We start from the raw sequence: 24871 nt of genomic DNA, 5'->3' as shown, positions 1-24871 counted from the left end.
GAATTAACAACTGAAGTGCTCAACATCCCAGTTAGGTTTTTGCAGCTTTGACTCAAGCTAATTCATACTAGCTGACTGACTCAGACTAGGAAGAAATTTTTATGAAAGATAGAATTTTACTTCTCCATTCTTTTGTTTTTAACTGTTATGGAAAGTGTATTTTTTAAAACAGGAAAGAGACTGCAAGATTACTTTCCACTCAGGAAGAAAAAACCCCCGAACCAATAAGATGGCAAGTGACAGGTTTAAATTCCACTGGAACAAAATTAGGAGATCCCCAAGTAGGCTTCATTTTAATGTCATTTCTCAAAAGATGTATTTCTCAGAAAAACAACCTTGCTGTATAAAGGGTTAGAGGGTAATAAATCAGAAGTGGTGCCACTACAGAATACACAATTGAAGAGCAGTTTTAATTTTCCATTTCAGAGGATGAAATAGCTCAATGCACAGTGGTTAAGAAACCCAAAACAAGGTGGGAGTTTAATAAAGAAACTAGTTGATGCTCAAGAGATTCTCAAACTGCACTGACGTCCTGCATGTTACCTAAAGCTTTAGAACGTGGTGCAGATTCTCGGTGTGATTTCATTAACGCACAGAGTTATCAAGTTACAGAGAAGACTCACATAAATTTGTCTTTATAACGTTTTTAATAAACATTCCAATAAGCCATACAGTCTATTTTACTATGTCAGACTATTGTGTATAGACTTCAATAAACATGTTAAATGCAGAACTAATAACCTGCTATATGAGACGCAGCAACTTCTTTGCCTTCTTTGAATTAAATATACTGTACTGCTTTTAAACTCTTTTCAAAGAAACTACTAAATAAGATACTTCAGTTACATAAATTTTCAACTCACCTTTTTCCGGTGAATTCTGCTTGACCTTTCTTATTGAAGATGAATTTGGAGTCATTATATCCCCACCCATTCCACTTCAAAAGTTCTTGCCTTAAAGGGAGAAAAATATGTAAGTGACAATATTAGCATATTGCAGATCCAAAATGATTTTCCATCATATGGTTTTGGAAAAAAAGTCTTACCAGACAGCAATTCAAGAAATCAAGTACATACCAAAAGTACATAGAGCCAAAAGAAATTCTGAAATCACAACCATTACTCCCTCAGACTGCATCCTCTGACTTGAAAGACCAGATGCTCTATAAAAACAACCACCAGCTTAAGTCATTGCACACTGTGTCGAATCATAGAATCCTTAAAGTTGGAAAAGACCTCCAATACCATTATGTCCAACCTTTCACCAAACACCACCACGCCAGCTGAACCACAGCACTAAGTGCCACATCCAGTCATTTCCTGAACGCTTTCAGGGATGGTGACTCCACCACCTCCCTGGGCAGCCTGTTCCAATGTCTGACAGCCCTTTCAGTGAATTCTCCCTGATGTCCAACCTGAACCTCTCCAGGTGCAGCTTGAGGCCATTTCCTCTCATCCTGTGTCACCTGTTACCTGGGAGAAGAGGCCAACTCCCAGCTGGCTCCTGACAGGGAGTTGTAGAGAGTGACAAGGTCACTCCTGAGCCTCTTTTTCTCCAGGCTAAACACCCCCAGCTCCCTCAGCCGCTCCTCATCAGACCTGTGCTCCAGACCCTTTCCCAGCTCCACTGCCCTTCTCTGGACACGGTCTAGCCCCTCAATGTCTTTCTTGTTGTGAGGGGCCCAGAACCGAACACAGGAACACAGGTGTGGCCTCACCAGCGCTGAGTGCAGGGGGATGATCACAGCCCTAGTGCTGCTGGCCACACTATTGCTGATCCTTGGCCACCTGGGCACACACTGGCTCACTCCAGCCAGCTGTTGACCAGCACCTGCAGGTCCTTTTCTGCTGGACCGCTTTCTAGCCACTCTGCCCCCAGCCTCTAGCAGTACATGTGGTTGTTGGGACTGAAGGGGTTTGTTCTTTTGTTTTTATTTTTCTTCTGTGTAGAGAGAGTGAGTAGATCAGTGGTGATATGGTGATATTCTCCAATTGGCAAGAGTAATGTGTGAAAGATGCTTGGTTTTCAGTCTATACATAAACACCAACATACAAATAGGTAACATGTAAATATTTTCAGAATAAAAAAGACATTTAGTATTTCAATTTATTTTCTTGACAGAGAATAAAGATTTTAGTTGCTTGTCATCACTACTGCAATCCCACAGCATTCTTAACATTCAGTTGATGAGGCACTTTGAGACACATTTGGACTGAAAGTTATAAACAACAAAACCCCAAGAAGTGCAGGAATAACATATCAAATACAACCAGAATGTGATAGCATAAAATTATAAATATATAAAACTCAAACTCACAACTGCCAAAATACAAGCAGAAAATGGAAAAATCTTAAGCACAACCATATCAGAGGATGTCCTAACTATGATAAAGTCATCAGAACTGTATCAATGTAAGTATATTTAAGGCTTAAGAAATACACTAATGTAGATGCTAGCAGGGCCTAACAGAGGAATTTTCCTGTGAAACTTTCCTTTCTCATAAGAAAGCAGTTAGAGAAATCCAGCTACTCACAGCTTCTCTGTGAAAGCTTTCATTCTCGTGAGAACTGGATGGACAACAGTTTGTAAGAATGTAAACCATTTCTGCACCTTGGTTGCACCTGCGGGTTGTTGTGAGAATTGTTTTCAGTTTTGTGAGAATAGTATTTGGGTGTCTTACTGCTCAACCCATCACCTCGGGAGGTGGTGGGCCAATAGGCCAATCATGTAATTTCTCTTTCAAGAACCATGCTATAAAGGTTATGGGTGATTAAACGAGGCCATACCTTGCAACCTGGACTTGTGTCGAGATTTGCTGTTCTTTGGGGAATAACAGCAACACACTAATAATAATTACACATTAATCTAGCTTTGCTTTAAAGGTTTGCTTATTTATTTATACTACAAATGAAATTACTATCCTAGAAACTGAATTTTAGTTAAAAGAAATGCATCTCAATGAAGTCTGTCAAAGGATCATTTACCTCCCTGCCCCATATACAGTGAATGTAGCTCTTACTCTTTGCCAGCCTAAAAGTAAGATGATCAGGGTGGCCATTTCAAAAAGACCTCATGATTCAGAGAAAGCACTACCTCAATCACTTTCAGCTCCAACATTACATACAAGATAACCATATGATGATTGATTACCAAAGGTTTTCATTATAAAGATAATATTAACACAGACTGCTGACATACTATCAGCGCTGTAATTCAACAGCCTTGGGTTAAACAAAATCTATTTTCTTCAAACTGCATGTATGCAAGGTTTTAATTAATCAAATGGAAAAAAGCCATGGTCATGTATTTCATTACAGTTGCTGGATTCAGACATTCTAATCAACCTTTGACAAATCTGGCACTTAAAGTAAACATTATCAGTTCCTGAGTACTGAAATGAGACTATACAGTTTTGTGAAACAGCCAGTCTAGGTTGCCCTTCCATACTGAAGAATCGATTCTAAAATTTCAGCCAAAAATTAAACTGAGCAGAGCTGTCCAGATAGAGAAGCCCCTTGGGCTGCCTCCTCTCTCTGACCTTTACACATGTAGAGTTCACACAGGAAAGGACAAGGATCCACTCATGTTCCATAGCATGGGAATGCCTTGTGCTATTGTGACAGATTATTAAAAAGGGTTCTTAAAGCATGTTATGCAGATTTGCCCATTTTTACCCTTATTTCTATATATGTATATTTATAAATGCTGCATATATTTATACGAACTTCCACAAAGAAACTAAGTCATACACAATGGAGCTGTTCCCAGCTGAGAACAAGGTAACACAGAATTGGCCAACTCAAGTGATTTTTTTTTAACTAAATGTTCCATTCAAATCCCAATCACTGCAGTCCTCCTCAATGCAAGATTTCTCCCTCTGCTGACTAAATGCAGTATTTCTATATACCTGACCTCTGTAGTTTGTTAAATCTTGTAAAGTCAGAACAGACTTGATATTACTAAGCAAAATTGAAGAAGGCTCAAACAGCTTCCCCTCTAAGTTAGAGAGGGAAGTCCTCTTGCAAGGCAGTGCCAAAATAAAGATGACAACCATGATGCATGAAAGAGGCTAGAGAAACTAGCTGCAAAGCTGGAGACAATCAGAGCAAGACACAAAAGGCCAGGCTCTAAAGAAACTGGTGACATGAGATAAACTGATGATGGCCAGGTTTGAAACTATCATTAGTCCTGGTGTCAGTACAGACAGATACTTCCCACAAAATCATGGGGAGGTACTATTAATTAAGGACAAAAAGACAGACCCAGATACGAGGTTTTTCTGTTACACTAGCGCATTCCCATTTGCTTGCCTGTTCTAAAGGCCTGATTTCCTAGGCTGGTGTTAAGCTACCTGGCACTTTGATCAGGCTCTAAAATACAAAACAGAGTTTAAGAGTTTTAACTCCTAAGAGTTTATTTTCTGGCTGACCTATTCCTGAATAAAATTAAGTACACAAAGCTTTGCTCTGTCAGACAACATATCTCCTGTCATTGGCATGATGATAATAATTTAATTAAAATCTAAAGTAACAGTTTGCATGCTTGTAGAAGAATAGCTGACTCAAACATCTTGGCTACCTTGTAACACAAAGGCAGGAGATTTCACACCACCACACACAATAGGCAGTATTATATCTTGTGGCAGGTAAACACCAGAACAAGAAACTTAAGCACCTAATTTTTATATTCAAAACTATACTGAGCAAGTCTGATCTTTCTATCTGGAGACAGGAAGGGCTGTTTTTGGAATGAGTCATCTTACAGTTATTCTTTCTTTTGTTCCACCACACCAGAATACTGCCAGTTTAAGAACTGTGGTTTGATTTACATATTGCAGTTTCTAGCACTTCATGCCTACATGCCAAGAACAAGTCAGAGGAAATACTGCATATGGCTCCCTAAAAAAAGTGAAGCCTAAAGAGGCCAGATTTTAAAAGAAAGGCTGATCATGCAGTTCCGATTTGTATCACACAGCCTGCAGGAAGACCAAGCTGTTCAGATCTTCTTGCATTACCACTTGAAAGGTATGTTCTTCGTAAGCAAGAGCAGGTGAACCTCAAGACTCAAGAGAATTACCCTCAGCAGAGAGGAAAGCAGAAGACACCCAGAGGAGATCTCCAAGCCTCCATGACTACAGAGGCAATAACAATGTCATATTCATATAATTCAAGACTGAACTTTTTGGAAGAATGTTACACATTAGTTGACATCCTATTCAGCCCACCTGCAAGCAGCTCTGCCAGATGAAGCCAGGGCAGTGTGCTGCTCTTCCCTAGGTCTGGCTCACTACCCCAGCTCCCTCAAGCAAGGGAAATACACTGTAACACACACTGGCTCTGCATTTCCCTGTCTTTCTAGCTCTCATTTGGAAATCAAAACTGCAATTTGACAGCATAATAAGAAATAGAAGGCAAGCAAGGGAAAAAAGTCTTTTAAGTGTTTTAACAGCATTCCTCCCTTGGCATTTTCATACTGCCCCTGGACAGCATTATTTGTACAGTCACCGTTCCTTAGAAAACACTTTTCACAGCCCAGCTCCAGCACAGCACTCCCACTGCCCTCTAATGCCCTGGTGCAGCAATTAGAGCTGCCTGCCAGATTAGCATCAGGCACCATGTTTACCTTGGCTCTCAAGAATGATCCAAGCTGCAACTGAGCAATCGATGCAGCCTTCTGCATTTCCCAAATTTTTCATTCCCAGTATCTCAGTGTTAAGCTCATATGCCAGATGAATATAAAGGGCAGAAAGAACTGCTGACCATCTGCAGACTTAAGCACACATTAAAAGCTTCCTCCCTGTAAAAGTACCCAGTGTATTCAGTGCTGTCTCTGAAGACTTCAGCTACCGGTTGATATGCAACTAATATGTACCTTCATTATACCTAAACTTTTACAAATTATGTATCTGCTAACACATCAACATTTTGTACCATCTGAAACAAAATTACCCTTGCAGTAATAGCTTCTATCCTCATTCTTCAAAAAGTTAAGAATTTGGTTGCTAAATGTTAAAATAACTAAAAAAAAAAAACAAAAAACCTGAATACCCTGTATAATATCTGAATACATCAAAATATGTTAGGAAGTTTCATGTCCCATTATGAAAAAAAAAGCTGCTTAGTTTGACTTAGTCAAGTGACATGCTCATGCTACACGTGTTGTATGTGTAGCAAGATATAATTTTTACACCCTTCTGTTTTTCTTCCCAGACTCCTTTCCAAGAATACTCATAACCAAGAATCTCACCAACATTTGATACTATTCTCAATTTAAACTAAATGTTATTCAGTATTGTACCCAAACTGTCTACTTTAAAAACACCTTTCCTATTCAGTACATTGGCTTCAACAAAATATCAAGCTCATTAACTATCTCATTTTTGACAGAAACGTGGAATATTTTAGCCAGAAATAGTAGAAACTAACCAGTTCTTTCTTGCCTTCTAACTTAAGATATAGAAATTCACTACTGAAATATATGAAGTAGTATAAATCAAACCTTGCTTAAGGTTTTTAATGTTTATATATACACACAGAGAATTATACTGCCTGAAAGGAAACAAGTTACCATGGAAGCAGTGACAATAGATTAACACAGTGCGACTAGTTTAAGCGAATTTAAATACGCCACTTTCATTACAATGCCTAACACTGAAATACTAGTTTGACTCACTGAATAAGGATTTTTACAGTCAGGGGGGCAGGAGGGTGGCTCCTGGCCCATCAGCTAAACTAGTGCTCCCAAATCATCCAGTCACTCAGCTGGGCAGGCAGAGGCCTTTGGATTACACTATTTCAACGAAACTGTACCTGCCAGCACTGTTCAAATCTCAGGTTTTGGTGACTGTCAGAGTGACTGGATGAAAAAGTTCTCATCTCTCCCTTAGGAAGCTGAAGGATAAGCACAGCATCTCCCACAGATAGCCAAGGCTTCTTTGGAGAAGCAAGATGAAGGTGCAGTTCAACCTAGCTGGAGAAACGTGACTCAGGTGGAGCAAAGCCCAGATGCTCCCATCAGTTTCCTCACAATAACAATTCAATCACCAGCGGATGCTCAGCATTAAAATCACATACACATAAAATACTCACAGGCACTTCTGTTGCACAATGGAAGAACCAGCAGATTCTTGGAAATCAGTTTAAAGTGGCAGTTTTAAGGGCTACCCCACGGGCTTAAGCACCAATATTTGCCTAATGTAACAGTCTTGCAAGTTGTAGAGTTCTTGCAAAACTCAGTGCATGGGTGCAGTAATACTGAGGCAGTCTGGTGTGGTAAGGTGTTATAACAAGACATTACCCAAAGAACAACTCCTCAGAGCCTACCTCAGTTGGACTTTGGGTTACCAACCCAGCCCAACAGCTGGAAATTCAGAACCCTTTCCACAGGTGGTACCAGAAGATCACTCTCCCTCTCCCCTGGAGCAGTATCTCTGTTCAGATTATACAGTCACACTTCTCAACCAAGTAAGCAACACTACAGAGTGATTCTGAAGCCAGTAGTAAATTAGTATCAGGTGCCTGAAATAAAGAAAGAACATGTAGCCCAAGGAATTGCTTCAAGAACTGCTTTGTGAAAGCATCATTTATCTGGAGAGGAATGCCATACTGCAGGCAGAGAGTATCTCCTGCGTTTGTCACTCTTATACTCTTTCCCTCTTGGAAGACCTTCCCTGCAGGAAACCTAATATAATTGTTCTCAAGTCTGAAGTCAAATAATGTGTTTTATAACCTTAGACACATTCAGGTTCTGTAGCCCACACTTTCAGCTAAGCCCCTGCAGCTGCCCATACACCGAATCAGTCGCTATTCTGTTTGCTGAATATCTGATATGACAACACAAACCCGGGCTCATATTTACAGTTTAAATCTACAGTAAGCAGCAAATGCAGACAACCAGATTTTAGGCATAAGACATCAAGAGTTTAGATACCCATAAGTAGAGTGCTTTTCTTTAAACTATTCTGATAAAACAAGTGTTCACTTTCCTTATACACGTTCTTAGCCTTGACTATTTCATTACTCTTCATTTCACCACACTGTAATAAACAAAGCCCCAAGGAATAAGGAAATTAGTGTTTCTCTAGTGTTCTTCCATAGTAAATAAAGTCAATTAGGGCAAATTAAAGATCGAGGAAAGCCAAGACATTATCATCATTCTTCTCAGTACACACTTGGCCAAATGACGATTCTTATGCAACAGAATACTTTACTAGAAGCTCTCTCTATTCCACCTACTACTTCAGCTGACACCAGTTTCACTTTTATCTTTGAAGAGACTGCTCTACTACAAAACACACACACATGGCTACTTCCAGGCAGTAAATGAAACAGCACAAAGACATCAGTCCTTTGAGAAGTATTTTCTGAAAGCTTGCAAAACCAGGAAACCTGCTTTGCTGTCTTAAAAGAAATAACTTAATGACAGAATCAACAGTCTGCCATTTATCTGCGCACGTAAGTTCAGTTCCTGGACAACACTGTTTTACCCATCCCACAGAGAATCTTTTAGCATGCTCTGTAGCAAATATGAGATAATTGCTCAAGGAAGCTTTCTGGCCTACCCCAAAGACTTGCACAAAACAACCCAGTTCTGGATATAACAACACTACAGAGGCATTAAGCTTGTCCATCACATTCAACCTGCAACTGATTTTTAATACTCCACATTATTTATTTTCTACAAAGAGGTACAGTAACACTTCAGGAAAGTCTAGCTGACTGCAATCTGCTGCACTACTGATCTCCTTACTTTACTTCAGCTCCAAGTAGCTTCTAGTTCAAGTAATTACTTTAGTCTATTGCATTATCAGATTACTCTAATTCTATTCAGTTTAAATAAACACATCAAGTTTAAATAAACAGCTATATACACATTCATTTTCTTGTACATAACAGTTCAGATCTCAGTAGATATTAAGCAGCTGAACTACTAAAGTCTTTCAGTTTTTGCCATAAACTGCTACTTGCTTTCATATAATAATCTATATTAAGCTTCACATATCAAATACTTCACACTTTTACCTAGGTTCTTTTTCTAATAAAATTTAGCTAATGAATATATCCAGTTTGGCTTACTTGGTATCAAATGATCTAACAATAAATATTGTATTACTTAAATTCTGATAGATTTCCTACACTTCATCTTCCTGACGTGCAACTACTTGGACCTACACGTTAGACAGGAATTGCTGTTGCATATGAAGTCACTTTTACCATCAGATTATGACATCTTTTTTCATGTTAATATTTCCATGAGAGAATCTTCTTTATCTGTTCCTCTACTTCAAGTATTAACTTTGACTGACATTTAATTGCTTTGATGCAATCACAGAACCGCCTGTGAACTGCCACACCTTCCTCAATGCAACAGGTTCTTACTCTTCTGATTTCTTAAGACTGGTGTAATGGCACCGGTTCTTTCCTTCTTCACCCTAAGTTTTCATCACTTTAAACTCAGAAGTCAGCTACACCAGGATACAGTTTAGCACGAAGTGTTGCTTAAGCACTGTTCTCTAAAGGATGAAGTCTTTATTATAAAGATCGCTCTGAGTATTGCAGGTAAGATACAAAGCCTCTCTGAAGACACTTGTTGTATTCAAGTAGTACCAATTCTTTAGGAGTTAATTAATGCTGCTGCATAATAAAATCATAACTGTTAGCAGCAACTACAGCAAGAATTGCAAGTGTGTATATGAAGAAGGTTAACATTAACACATTACTCTGAACAACCTGCCTGTGAACTCGACACACAGTCAGCTGGCTACACAGTGATCCCTTAGTTTACCCCATGTAACAGTATGCCCACAATAATTAAAAGATATGCACAAGCCTCTCTTCATCCCCTAGGAAAGCAGCTTCTCCACAGAGAGACAGGATAATCAGGAGATCCTGTCCTGCTTTCTTTTGCTCCAGGACAGAATAAATTTTAAGCCTACAAGCTACTGAGTCAACATTTAGCTGAACTAAATCATTATCCCTTTTAACAAAACCCAAATTGTTTAAAGTTTGATTTGAGTAAGTTATAATATACAAGTGATTTTGATGAGATCAGCATCAGTGCAGGCTCCACCTCTGAGGCACTCTTACTTTCTAGCACACCTAGCAGTTACTCTGGGACAACTCTATTCTAGAAAGTTGTAGCACCTGACTGCTTCCAAAGCAGTACAAGTTGAATACTTCATGTACATACAGTTATTCTGAAGATTAAGTAAGTTTTTAACTCATCAGCAGAGTGAGCTTACCAGTCAACAAAAGTCAACAGCATAACATAAAAAGATGGGAAATGTAATTTCAAGGAACAGTTATTTTCTAGTTCAATTGTTTTATCAACCTTTTCAGCACGCCCATCATCATGTTAAGGCTTCAACACACATTGTGTAACTATGATTCCCATCTTTCACTGCAACACTCAATTAAAATATTACATTCAAGCCGGGAATGCCACTGAGAAATAACATCTCTCTACTCTTACCGTACCTAAGATTTCCCTCAACAGGATACTCAGACAAATAGATAGTTGCTTGTCTTTTGAGGAATTTTCCCACCTCAATAGCTATAATTTGAAAAAGCACAAAGTGTATTACGATACTTAAACACATCAATATGCAAATACATTGCTCAGTCTTCAGAGGCATTTTTACTTGGACACAAGAAGAGTTGGATGAGACCTACAGACTTTCAGTCAATACCACATACTCTCCATCCTCCCCTCGCTGGTGAGAAATGTCTGGGTAAGATCTTTAACAGTTTGGTCTTTGAACTATCAACAAGAAAGCCATGTTTCTAGAGGCCACTGTCTACTGACTGTTAGAAAAGCAGCCAGAAAAAAACTTCTGTGATCACAGATCTAAAGTACTACAAAGGGGTTTTTAATCAAAGAAAGCCATCTACTTTGCAGAAGAAATGCAACATCAGGAGAGTGCACCTAAATCTGCTAAAGCAGTGTCTATAGCTTTGCCACTATTTAAACACTACAGGAAAGATGCAACAGGTGTAAAGAACAAAAATTTTGCTTAAGGTACTTTGGCTACGGCTTTGCTAGGAAAAATTATAATAGTTCAAAAGAGGCAGAAGAGCTGACTCAGGATTCAACAGACTACAAGAAAATAGCATCCAGGTTTGTATCGTCCTAATATTACTGGTAAAAGGCATGCACTGTCTCTAGGTCAGTTATTTTTACTAGATTTTCCCATCAACCTTCTCGGTCTCATATATAAAAATCAGCTCCAGATTAGATGAGAGTCACTAGAACACGACTCACTTGCCCCCTCCAAACCAGTGTAGGCAACAGAACTGTCTTTCTCTGCCATCACTCCAAAACCTGGGTATTATCCTCAAAACACAAGCTCGACCAAGATCCCCATATCCTAGCTATACTGAAGTATCAGAGTTTTCACATGCAGCATCTTAAGCATGTTTCAAACATATCTCAGATGTTCAGACAGAACCTTAAGACAGAGATAAAGCTGCCTTTAAGTTTTTCTTGTTTCTACACATACAAAAAGGCTGGGCTCTAAGTATAGCAAGAATGTTGTACCTCTGGTGCAGAATAAGCTTTCCAGCAACTCCTTTACACCCCCACAGAAAATTTTTGAGTCCAGATCAAGTTATTTAGAGTAAAAACAGTAAACCATTATGATCCTACAGCAAATCCTAATAGGGGACAGCAACGTCAATAACCTGTAGAAGTACAGGTGTTAAGTTCCCTAAGCCTCTGTTTCCACAGAGAAAGAAGCAGGTCACATGCATCTGCACTGAAGTTTGTTTCTCCTGCTCTTCATGGATGCAATAATTAGCTGTAGGAATTACACAGCGATCCATTTAAAATAAATCCCTTAAAACTAGCTAAGCTGATATTTTTCCAGAAACAGTGATTTCTTCCTAGATTCAAACCAAAGCAAAACTCAGTATGGAAGGCAACAACTTCAGAACAACCCATTTGTCCCAGTGAGCAGCACCGTTTGATACATTTCCTGCACAAGCATCAAATTCCCCTCAACGAGAACTAAAAGCTTTCAAAGCTGTTCACAGCTGACTACATGCGCATGACATTCCAGTCCTCCCAAAGCAGGCAAGTTCAGCTTGTGACCATAGGCCACAAATTGCCTGTTAGGAGAATTGAGGCTGCTTCTTGCTCTCTTTTTGAAAAGGTTGAGTGCAAAGCATGGGCTGAATGGATTCTTCTCAAAGGAGGAACAGCTCTTCTATTCACTGCTTGCCCGGTCTGCCTCTGGAGTGCCCCCATGCACAAACAAACTAGTCCCCGTCCACAGCTCAAGAGAGAACAGGAGGCTGTCTATAACCTAAGCCTTAAAATGCTCCTCTAAGATAGCAAGCCAACACACATATAGAAAATCCATGTCTGAGAAAGGGGGAGCAGTATAAGAAAGTCACAAAACTAACACAAGTCCACCCCAGCAGAAAGGGGGCCTCATGATAATAAATTACATGAAACTACATAATGGTATCATAATCATAGCATTTTTAAAAACTATAGAATAAAAACAAATCCAAGAGCCAATGAAATAACTTCGAATTAGAGAATTTGACTGTTCATCTTCCCTTGGTGTCGTGTGACCTGAGACACCTTACTACAGACAGTAAAAACCAGAAAAAGTAGTTCATCTCTCTAAAATTATTCATTTCTAAGAAACTTTTGTTAGAGCCTAACGTATGAGCACACTTTGCCAGCATTCACGTCAGCTGAAGGTTTCTGTGAACAGGGGAGGACCGAGAGACTAGACACAGACCTTGCTCTTTACACGTGCTGCATTCCCCATTAGAGCAGCTTCAAAGTATTTTACAAAACCAAAACTTCTTCATCACATCTAAAGAAGTGCCTAAGGTGACCATGAACGACTTTCCACTTTAACACCATCCCACTTACTACAGAAACAGGTAAAAGGCTGAAGACACCTTCTTTTGGTTTCCTCCAGTCCCTACAGCGATGAATGGCTTCAGCACTTCCCCCGCGACTGGGACGTGCCTCATCCTCCTCCCCGCCGCTCCTTCCCGCCCCGCCGGAGCCCCGCTCCTCCCGCAGACCCCACGCGGGGCCTCCGGGCCCCGCCGGCCCGCGCCTGTCCCCGGGCGGGAAGAGAGCGCTGTGGGCAGCGCGGGCGGCCCCGACCCCGGCCCGCACCCACGGCCCCGCGCTCCGGCACACCGCCCGGCCCGGCCCGGCCCCGCCGGCGCGGCCCGCGGGGACCCCCGCCCGCACCCACCGCTTCTTCGGGATGGAGCCGGAGGCCGGCCCGGCGGAGCCGCCCTGCGCCTTGCAGGGGCTCGGGGAGAGCGCTCCCCGCCCGGGGGCCTGAGGCGAGCCCCGGAGGTGCCCGGAGATGATGCGCAGCCGCCGCCGGGCGGAGGACGGGGAGCCGCCGCCGCCTCCCGCTGCCTCCCCGGCCGCGGCCGCCATCGCTTCCGCGTTGTGCCGCTACCGCCGCCGGGTGAGAGGGCGCGCGGGCGGAAGGCGCCGCCCGGCGCTCCCCGCGCGGGCCCGGCGGCACCGCCCGCCCCCCCCGCCCCGCGCCCCGGGGCCGCTCGCTGCCGTTCCCCCGCTGCCGTTCCCCCGCTGCCGTTCCCCCGCTGCTCCGGCCCGGTCCGCGCGTGTTGCCGGAGCCTCCTGCCTCGGCAGGGCTGGGCTTGGGGGGCAAGTCAGAGAGAGGGAGAGAGAAGGCGTTTATTAGAGATTTCCCGCACCTGGTGCTGTAATTATAGCCCCTCTGGGTCGCTGAACAAACTTGAGAGAACACAAAGATATCCTTTAGAGATGAGGATTGCCTAAGTTAATGATGAAATGCTGATTAATGGCAATAGCACAGGCGGGTTACTTAAGAAATAGGTCGGTGAGGTGGCACATAGTCCTGTAGGTGTTAGAGATTCTATCGTCGCTGTTGACAGGGACACAAGGCCCTGGTGAGTGAGTGCATCTGAGCCAGGCGCCTCTGGCTGTGCAACTCGGCTGTCCTAGAAGGGAGCATCCAGGTCCCGGTGATCTGCTCCCCCTGGAAACCCGCACCACGAAATGAATGCTGACTGACTGCTGGGAGTGCATCCCCTTCTGTATCTGGGACAGCCATCATTGGGCCAATCCTTGCGAAAACTGTCAATCCTGACCATATTTGGGCCCTGTGGGAACATCTAGGATTCACCTTGTAGCATCACTTTGAAGAGGGAAAGGAACTGGGATTTAAGGGGAGATACAGATTTGATGCAACCCCAGGTGCTTTCTTCTACTATGAATTTGCCTTGATGCACCAGAAAGCTTTGGAGTCCCACTCAGGGAAGGATGTGGGAACTGGAAAAAATTTAAAGTAGAACAGATGATAAGAGGGGTTTTTTCCATCAGGAATGAAAAAAAAGCTTAACAAACTGAGTCCCTTACAAAAGACTAAGGAAGATAGGTTACCAGTCTTCAAATATGTAAAAGACTGCTATGGAGTGAAAGGAAGCAATCAATCTGCCCTTCGTGTCCCAGCTAGGTTGGTGAGAAGTAATGAGCTCAAACTGCAAGACATAACTTCAGCATTAGCATTAGACTACTTTCTAATGGCACTGAAAATGAAAAACTGTTGTAGTCTGCCTAAGTAGAGAACAAAGTCACCTTCATTAGACAGCGTTAAGAACAGACAACATACATCTATCAGACATATCATTATAAGCAGTTCTGCTCAGGGCAAGGTGATGGGCTAGATGACCTGCTCAGATTAATTCCAGCTTTTCCTCTGTGACATGAAGTATCTCACACTGTTGAAACCTACTCAGTTGTAACACAGGACCTACTTTCATGATCAGGTTTTTGCCACTGACTGGCACCGACCAGCTTTTTGGAAGTTCCGAAGTGGATTGCTGGGATCTATGTGATGACCGATACTTTCATCATGACATTTTGTCTATCATTGTTGATTTATTTGTTCATTTCTTCCTCAGATGTTTGCTACATATGTGAAATAAAATCCCACAAAAATTCATAAAACTCTTACCCTCTTTCAAATCTCTTTCAGGGACCTGTTTCTCCCATGATACTTCAACATGGTACCTTTCCATTAACTAAGCAATTTGCAGGAAGTCCTCCAGGGAGCTGTATGTACTGCACAAGCAGTGAGACTTGGGTTCAGTTCCTTACCTCACATGCAATATTGGTACTTCTTTGAATCATAACTCCCCATATATAAACCAAGGATTACACTATCTCCCTAGAGAGACTGGTCTGAAGATAAATATACTATTTATAAATAGGACCAATCCCAGTAAGGCCTACTGATGAGAAGCGGTACATAACAGCTACCCAGGTGTTATTCCTATTTGTTTTCCTTTTATTCTCACCATTGTTAATTGATTTTATGCCCTCTGTGTACTTTGACTAGAAAATAGTCTGCAATTTTCCTGGGGCAGTGATTGCACTAGTTGCAATGGGATCTCAGCCTTAAGTTAGGTTTCTGTTATTAGTGCAACATAAACAGCTGTTCTGGCAGTTTGATAGTTTGGTTATGGAGTTAAATTTTCCCCCTGTGAATAATTTGTATACAAGTTTCTGGATTAACTCATGCATATCCACATTTAGCTGTCTGCTTCTGCAGAGGCAGTCTGTAGGGAGCAAACACAGATCTCGACTGAATTTCCATTCACATTGTTTACTGGAGTTCTGGATATAGCTGGGGGGACTTTCAGTCACAGTTATCTAAAACTTTCCACACTGCTGAACGCTTGGGAAAGAGATACTAAATCCACTCAGATGTTTCTTTGTATCACAGTCACTTGTAAGGAACAATAATGAGCCCGTTGGTCATTTATTTGGTCCTAGTTGTAGAGGTTCACAGTAAAAAATTGACCTCAAGTAGAATCTGATAAGCAGTATTTGTCACCACCTCACAAGTTATTTCTCAAAAAAGTTCCAAATTAATTTTTAAGTATGCATGTGGACAAAACTTAACTGGGGATGGTAGAGACACGGTGATATGGTTTGGTAACTATTGAGAGCCTTGTCTTTTGCAAAGCAGAGGAGTAGCTAAGTCACACCTTGTTTTTGTGTGAGTGGTCTTTTCTTACAATAGGAATGCTAAGCTCCTATGAGTGGTCTGCAGGCAATCCCTGCTTCCCTTGGAAGGATGGCAATCGTCATAAAAACAGTAACATAATGTGCTGTCAGATGGTTAGGTCACTGTTTCTCATTTGCCTGAAGTGAACCACTGGCATATTTTCAAAAACTCTACCTAATTTAATCATATAATTCATTCTGGTGAGCAGTAGTGCTGAGAAGAAAACTTAGAAGACACGATTTTAAAAGTAGTATGTTGTGACACTGAAGAGAACTTATATCAGTAAAAATACCAGCAGATCTTCAATGCAGTAGTTGGAAGTATTCTAATTGTTGTTGAGCCAAAGCAGCAGCCTTTGCCATTCCATGAGCTGTCCTTCCCACAAAACTGGGTGCATCTGCAAGCATAAGTGAGATTCTAGCTCAATGTGACATCTCATGTCATCAAAGGCCTGCATTTCCAGAATTCTGTGCATTGGCATTTTCAAGAAACATAGTTTTAAAGCCAGTTTACAGTGTAATACAAAGCAAAGTTGCCAAACTACTTTAAACTTTCAGAGAGGTCTTCATAACAAGGTTATGAAGTTCTATTATGCAGTGGTCTCATGGGAGACCATGGAGGGAACAGGCTGCTCAGGACAAACAGTACACTCCTAGGCAACCTGCACACAGGCTGTGGAAAGAAAAGACTCTTCTGACAAATCTTCTTGCCTTGAGTAGAGTTCTGCAATGGATTGTAGAGAATCACCTAATATAGCATGAGAGCCCCTGAGATGTAGGTATCAGATGCAGAAAATTAAGTGATGGGAAATTGCAGCTGTACATCCATCTGGGAGAGAAGGTGAAGTACAGTGTTCAACCTAAACTGTAGTAAGAATTTTGAAACATTTCAAAGAAGTTTTATTGAACCGTGAGAAAGTTCCCAGTCCCGGCAGGAAATGCGGTGCTGTAGTACATGTCCTGCTATTCCTTTACTGACTAAATAGCAGAAAAAGTTCCAGGATTTTTTTGTTTATTTTTAATTATAAAGTAACACAGCTTTGAGCTACAATTCTTAATTCACCTTGCTGCTTCTGAAGGCAACAGAAGATTATCATAATACCAGGCATTGATAAAATAGACATAAAGAAGCCTTTGCTTTCTAGAAAAATAAAAAAGTAGAAAGTAATTTTTTCAAGACTCTTCATTTCATGGTGTTACTTGCAAGGTTTAAACAGAAGGAAACACCTATTGAATAAGGCATGTTTCAGATGTTCTTGCTTCCTCCAGTTCAACCACTATTAAGATGTGATTGACACTAATGAATTAGAACACCTTTTTGTTCTGTACCCCTATACACCACCTACAGAAGAGGTGGGGTTTTGGCTGCCCTGGGTATCAGATGGGTGTGGGACATCAACAGCTGAATCATGGACTCAGAAGAAGCTGTTGAGGCAATAAAAGAGGGAAAAAGGCATAAGCCCTTGAGATAACCTCTGGATTAGTCATTTTTTCACCAGAGGAAAAGAAATAAAAAACAAGCCTACACACATTCATGAACATGTCATTCAACACCAAGTAATTCATGCTCTGGGAGGAGTTTTGTTGATATGGAATGGGCCAAGAAGTTTTCCTGAAGTAGCCAATTTCTCTAAGACCTACTTAGGCATTGTGCCACTTTTATAATGTCAGCAGAGTCCCTGGGAAAAGGCACTGCATCCATCTGTCAATCCATCCATCCATCCATCCATCCATCCATCCATCCATCCATCCATCCATCCACTACCATCTTATGGCACTCACTGTGAGCTCAGTCTGTTGGCCTCAGTGCCACAGAAGAAGAAAGGCTCAGGTCTCAGAGCTTAGAGCTAGGGAGAAGCCTGCAGGACCTCAAGCCATTGGCAAGGATCATCCTGGATTTGAAAGGTTACACAAGGATAGGAGTGATAATAGGGAAAAAATTATAAGAGAGCGCATGGGCCGTGAATGAAACCTCCAATTTAGGGATCTCCAACTGGAAGCTGACCTTTTTTATATGGAAAATGTTAGTGGGCAGTATGTTCTCTCTTTAAACCTTCAAAAAATGCAGATGTTTTTGTACATGATGGTCAACTCTCTCCTGTTAAAGAGAGAGAGTATGAAAGAAACTCTACTATTTCAGCTTTCAGTCTACAAGATGACCTGAAATGCTAGAACTTAAAAGTAAGTCTGTATCTGTATGAACGAGGGATGATCACTGAGAATCAAGTACTAGTTCCTTGTCCATAGTATATTTAAAAATGCATATGGAATCCTCAGTGAAACTGCTGTGACTTCACTAAGCCTTCCACTGGTGCTCTAAGGCAGAGTTATTAGCAATATATTTTTACTATCTATGTATTTAGTAATTCCAGACCTGAATTTTCTGTACACCAATTTTGCATGAAAGAAAAATACTTGCTAAATTGTTAGCTGTATGCACAGATGAGTTTGTGCATCTCTCAGTTCAAAGCTGGCCTCTGCAAACTGAAGGAGATGCATCTCTGTTTCTTCCGATTACTTCTGGTAGTCAAACCAGTTGTGCTCTGTCACTGGTAGCAATAGTGGCAGATGTGTTTATCAATGTACATACTTTGCAGGTGCACAGTGAACTCATTTCACCTTCTTCATTCTACTGTAACGACAGTGCTGCTGCATCCAAATAACTAAGGGAAGAGAGACAAGCTTCCTAGAAAACTCTAGATAGAGATGTATAGCCCTGCCCAGTTTCAACTCTTCCACAATGTATGTCGAAAGTGTGTCAAGAGAAAAAGCTTTCATACTTACTTTTTGAGGCAGTTCTGTAAAACCAAATATAGTTGCCACATATGGCTTCTCGTGGCTTGGTCAGTGAAATTAAGCATAATTTGACCTTTACAGACATTTCAAGGTGCATATCCCAAAGGAGCTCAAGTGCACACTCTTTTTTACTGCCCTAAAACTTTCTCCCCATACCCTTCCTTAAGAGAGCTGACAGTTAAAGTGAAATGTAGCTGCCCAGCATGACAAGGGAGCTTCTGTAGAAACTATTTGCCTCTATAGTTTCCTGGCTGTTGCAACTCCTGTACAACTGCATTTTGTCTTCGTGACTTCATCTCATGACTATTCTCAGTTCTCCATACTAGAAAATAGATTATATTACAAAATTTTGCTAAATAATCCAGTCTAATCATGTAGTTTGATGCACTAAATTTTTTACATTAAAATTCTCCCAGTCTGCTGGAATTTCTCAAAATTTAGAGGAGAAAGAAGAAATTACCTAATAATGACATTTGCTTAATTCTGTATTTTCCTTGTTTGTGTCCCTAGACATATTGATTCTAATAACTGTTGTTACTCCTAAAGGTATATAACACATAAACTGTATTGTGGAAGAGAATGTTGCTTGTGTTTTACTTAGAAACTCAATCCTTGTATATCCTTTTGAGAAGATTAAAAGTATGACAAGAGCTCTACAATTTCTGGGTAAGAACAGCATCTCAGGAGGAGGCTAAATACAAGGATGTGAAGATTGCTGATTGTGCTTGAATGCAGTTTAAGTCAGTTGAATTTTTATGTGTTTAATTAAAATATGAAAAGGGTGTTGATGAAAAGCCTAGTGTATTTGTACAGTTCTTGACTGAATCTTATTACAGAGTTGTTTACTGCTGGAATAGGGACATTTATTAGATAACTTAGCAGAAATGTTTGACATATTTCAATTAAAACTGTAACACTTAACTGTTGTAGCTGACTCACAAAAATCCTTTCCTGGATCAGATAGCAAGGCAGCTTAAGAAACAAATCAGCTATTGCAAGTCCTTCCTCAGGGTTTAAAGAGAAGGAACAATTTCTTCTAGTGTTTATTACATTTTAAGACAGTTCTTAAGTATGCTCTGGGGAATACCAAGGTATGCAACATCAGACACACAACTGAGCAACGTAATTGTGCAAACATCATGTTTGGGATAGGCAGAGTGTTTGAATAGACCATGCAAATGGAAGCTGACAAATAATTATGTGACTCTTTAAAACGAACAAAACACACCTGCGTGTGTTGTGTTTGAAGTGTTTGATTCTACTTCTAGCGTTCCCTTCACATAGTACCATTGGTTTGATCACTTCTCATGTGAAACAGTGTCTTTTCCCTTGCTTAAAACAATAGGTTTTCATGATCTTGAGGCAACTAGATGGCAAAACAGAATAAAACATCCACAGCTTAGATTAAGCCTGTCTCAATAATTCTTGTATCATATCATATCATATCATATCATATCATATCATATCATATCATGTTACGTGATCATTATCTCCCACACAGTAATAAAATTGTCCTGTAAAGGTAGCCACTAATGGAAAGTCAAGATTATATAATTAATAAGAGGGAATTTTACAAACATCTGATTTTCCAGGTGCTTTGTGAAAATGGAAGGCAGTTTGCAACTACGCTGAAGCATCTGTATGTGTTCTGATATATGCAGGCACCCATATCCTTTTCTAAATCAGATCCATAGTGTTTTAACACACAGCTAAGAGTGAAGATTATCACTGTCATTTAAGGTCTGATGAGGGGAAATGGGTTAGGCTGAGTCCTGATGTTCTGCCGATTTGAAGTCTATGCACTAAGCTGCTTTAAGATACTTTCTCCCATGCCCTGTACGTGTATCTTTTTTCAGCCTTGGGTGATATTCAGTTCCTTCTTAGTCTGTTCCCCCAAAGTTTCCTGCAATTCCTTCTAGTTTGGCCCAAAGTCCCTCTGGATTGGCAAGGCAGAGGTGCCCTCCGTGTATGTATGAAGAAATATAGGGGACTAATACAATTCATTTTGAGAGACATGCTTCAGAATGAAGACATTCAGGAATGCGTGCCAAGATTGTGAGAACAGATTAGATGAGTCAGGCAGAGTGCAGACAAACACACATGGTGGTATTGGGCATTTAATGGTCTCTTCATGTGCTGTGCCAAGAGGGGATTGAGCACCCTAAGCAATTACATGGCAAGATAATGGAGGCAAACGGAACATTAAGAAATGGCTTTTTTTGAGCTTGCCACAGAAAACTTTGGCAGGAGACTGCCAATGCCATGAACAAAACATGTTCTGTTTCCTTGTACCATGTTTCTTTTGTATGTCTCCCATCCCTCAAGGAACGGAGAAATGGGAAGGAGGAATTGCAGTCAGCAAAAGAGGAACCAGAGTCACAGAGCTGTGAACAGGGAACTTAAACACAAGCTGGTGAGCACCATCCACCATGTGGTGTTGCACTGGTGGCCAACCACAGCAGAAAGGGAGTGATTTAATGGTTTACAGGCAGCTAAATTATCATTATGCCAGTACTATACCATTTGCACTTTGTTTGGGGCAGAAGCACGCAGCTTACATAACTCATTCTCCTTTTCCTTGGAACTGGATCTAAGTTGTTCAGTTCTGCCTCTTCTGAGAAAGAAAAAACAAAAGGAGGAGAGAGACTGAAGTCTGAATAACGAGAACAGGTAGTAAATCAAGGAAGTTTGAACAAATGTAGCTGATTCTGTCATTATGCGAAACAAAACAAATGTTGATTCAACTCTAGTTCAGGCTGGGGTGATCAAAGGCAGCTGGACAGAATATTTGAATGAATAAAAGCAACGTTCCTGATCAGATACAAATATGTTGCCATTTTTAAAACAGTTTTAACATCAGAATGCTGGTGGAAAGGGTTAGTTTTCAGGATTTTTCAAATTACAGCACAGTATATTAAGATAAATGAGTGGCAATTTATCTGAATATGCAAGGCCATAAACTGGAGCAGTTCAGCAGCTGCTCCACAGGCAGCTAAACTGTCTTTGTGATGAGAGAGAGATGCTCCTGGAGAAGAGTAAAGTGGACACTCATGGGTAGGAACCACTAAAAAGCATCATTACCTATAAGTAAGCAAGCACTGCTACAGCAGACAGAACAGTGAGAGTCACTAGCAGCCAGCCTGGCAGTCTGTCTCCCTTTCCTTTTTGGAAATAACAGTTATTTGTTGATTTTAACTTTTTAAAATGTTGTTTCCTTCCAGATGATGACGTGATTTGAATTCATCTGCATATTTGATTTTTCCCTTGTAGAAGTTTAATTAAGTATATGCAGTTAATGACTGGCATCAGCTTATCCTGTGGAATTTGCAGCAGCTGGACACCTTAAATGCTCCTGCCGGTGCTGCCTTGCCAGACCTGAGGACTCCAGTCTCAGGCACTGTCAAGCCAATGCTGTTCTCCAGTGCTTTGTTTCAATAGAGAAATGTGGCACATACAAGGGACAACAAAGGCAGCTCCTTTTTTGAAGAACACAAAATAGATTAAGCTGGTCTCAGCTGAAAAGGATGCCATCAATTTAGACAGCAGCCTGCTCTTTCAGCTGAAAACACGGGAAATGGAGCAGCACAAATGGGTGAACTGCTTGATTCTCCAAAATATTTGTGAGATAATTAATCTCTGCTGCTTGCTTTGTGTGATAGGGGACCAGCTTACTGCTCCATTACATGCAGTGATGTCGCTGAAGAAGGTAGGCATTTTCAAATGAGAGAAAAACAGAATTTATTTTCTCTTTAACACAATGTTCTTTGTGTGTTGAGAACTGAAAAAACAAGCTGTCCTTGTGTTCATGGCTCCTCAGTGCTGCAGCACTGGAAGTTTAGGGGCAAAGGAACAGTTATAAAACAGAAAGTGGGGGCAAAGAAAGCAGTGCCAGACTTTGAGGGAGAAAGTACTACTGTAAATATACCTAATGACTAGGCATAAAAAGAGGTACTGAGTGATTCCTCATACTCTTGTGAGGTGAAAGCAGCTTGGTGAGAAACCTGAGGGCAATCATTCCCAAGCTTGCTGGAACATCAAGACTCTGGGATAATAGTGTTGGCTCCCCTGCTAGAGCACTCCCTCCTGCCCTGTGGATGCACTAGTTTTAAGACGGCAGTTAAGGAAAGTAGTACAACCTTGTGACTGAAGGAAGAATAAAACCATGATAATAAATTCAGCAGAGGGAGAGTTAGAAAATTGAGAGATTTATCAGGACAATTGTCTTGCTGTGACAATGGTAGCACTTGCTTGGACATCTTGGTGCAAAGCAACTTGGGCCAAGAGCATTAAAACTGCCCTACTCCAATTAAAAGAGCAAATTTCAGCTGGAATGGAGAGGGTGACTCCTGGTACACAGGAAAGCAAAACAGCTAAAATTACTGTTCTTGAGCCCCTAATTTGAGTTTTTCATCTGTGTTTGAATTTTTCCTTAAATGGCTAGAGATAATTTCTGTCTTATTCCTCCAATAAGACGTTTAAATTCCTCATTTAGTGCTTAGTACATCATTCAAACTCTCCAACTCTCAGAGCAGAAAGCACTGCTTTTACCGTGGCTTTTACAGAAATCTTTTTAGCAATTATTTTGTAATCAACTGAAGTGTGTATTTATGTATCAGCGAAGTCTCTTCTAAACACTTTTGCTATAGTATCTAAATACATTATATTGCAGCTTCTAACCAGTTTCTAAAAGCCATTAAAAATTAAAAAGGAAAAATTTTTTGCCTCAGATTTATTTTCTGGGTGATACTGTGTACCCCAGAATCGCCAAATGTTCCTGCCTTCCGTAGCTCTTACTTGAGTTGTATGGCACTGGTGGCTGTGTTAAAACAGGCAAACTTGATCCTTACTCCTTGTCAATCTTACTTGAGATTTGAGTCAGTTATGTTTGGACTGGATTTAAAAGAAAATATTTCCAATTTTTCCCCCCCCCCCCCTGTCAACCCTTGATTTCTCACTCCATCTTACCTTCCAGGACTCTTCAAAATGTACCAAGTATTGGAATGAGACTCCAGAGCCAGATGCCCAAGCATCCCTCAGACTTCTGAAGTGCTGACCTGTAATGAGCTGCTTTGACTCTGTGGCAAGTTTTGTTGGTGTCCTCAGCCCTGCAAATCACTGCAGGAGGTCCCAGCACAGCCCAGACAGGGCCGGCAGTGGGTCCTGGAGTCCCCAGCTACTGCAGACATCCCCATTTCACATCCTGAAACACAGAGGCTGAAGCTGGACCCTGGGACCTGGTGACATCTTTTCATTTGACCTACCACATCTGGGCACAGCAAAAATCTTATGCAGATAGCATGTCTATGTGAAGGCAATTTGAAATTCCACGATACTCAGTTCTGATCTAAGGAGATCTGGTAAGCTGAGCAGGGTGTATTAACAAGACATTTTCTGATCTGACACAGCCTAAATGTGTCATTAGCAAAGGACTGGGATGTGCTGTTTGTGACCTTTGCTTCCAAATGCACCAAAGCCCAGCCTTCCTTTTACCCAGCAGATGGCCAACTGCTCTTGCTAACAGAAAATAAACCTAAGCAGAGGATTCCTCACTAATGTTTATAGCCCTGCAGATGGACACTTTAAAGGAAAGGCAGCTTTGTTAAACCATAAAACAAAAACCTATGAAATTTTAAATTCAAGGCCTGTTGTTTTGTGCTCTGTGGTAGACGTCCTGTTTCTTCAGACAAGTATGCTTGAGTAATAAAGTACATGCAAGGCCTCTGGGAAGTGCAGCATGTGCTCTGGGGATGTGGGGTAGTTTACTTCTACCAGGAGTGCCAAAGACTGCAATAACAGAAATGGTAGGCTTTGTACCCCTGGAAAAGCTTAGAAATATTAAGCTTAATTACTGGATAAGATATAAATAAATGTTTTGAAGTTTTGTTCAATGCAGCTCTATCTGCCCCTTCCCTGATGCTGTTCTTTCTCTGAGTGTTCTGTGATCTCCCAAGGACACTGCTGTTTTAGCTGGACCCAGCTGCACACAGTGGTTGCAATTTTGTGTGTGACCTTAGGTGGTCAGAGGGCACTCTGAGA

The 24871-nt window shown here is 41.1% G+C and overlaps 1 protein-coding gene across 1 annotated transcript in view; it reads right to left on the bottom strand.

The window, feature by feature from the left end:
* AGPS (alkylglycerone phosphate synthase) overlaps positions 1-13432 on the bottom strand; it is a 53224-nt gene extending 39792 nt beyond the window's left edge. Inside the window, exons 1-2 of the mRNA XM_039554882.1 lie at positions 13224-13432; positions 864-953 (exon numbers count right to left, since the gene is read on the bottom strand). Coding sequence (XP_039410816.1) covers positions 864-953; positions 13224-13417 — 284 coding nt within the window. The 5' untranslated portion in view covers positions 13418-13432. The remainder of the gene's footprint in view (positions 1-863; positions 954-13223) is intronic.
* Positions 13433-24871: the final 11439 nt, after the last annotated feature.

This window comes from Corvus cornix, chromosome 7 (genome assembly GCF_000738735.6).
Source record: "Corvus cornix cornix isolate S_Up_H32 chromosome 7, ASM73873v5, whole genome shotgun sequence".
Lineage (NCBI taxonomy): Eukaryota > Metazoa > Chordata > Aves > Passeriformes > Corvidae > Corvus > Corvus cornix.
The sequence above is the reverse complement of the archived record's forward strand: the minus strand, read 5'-3'. Positions and strand labels throughout refer to the sequence as shown.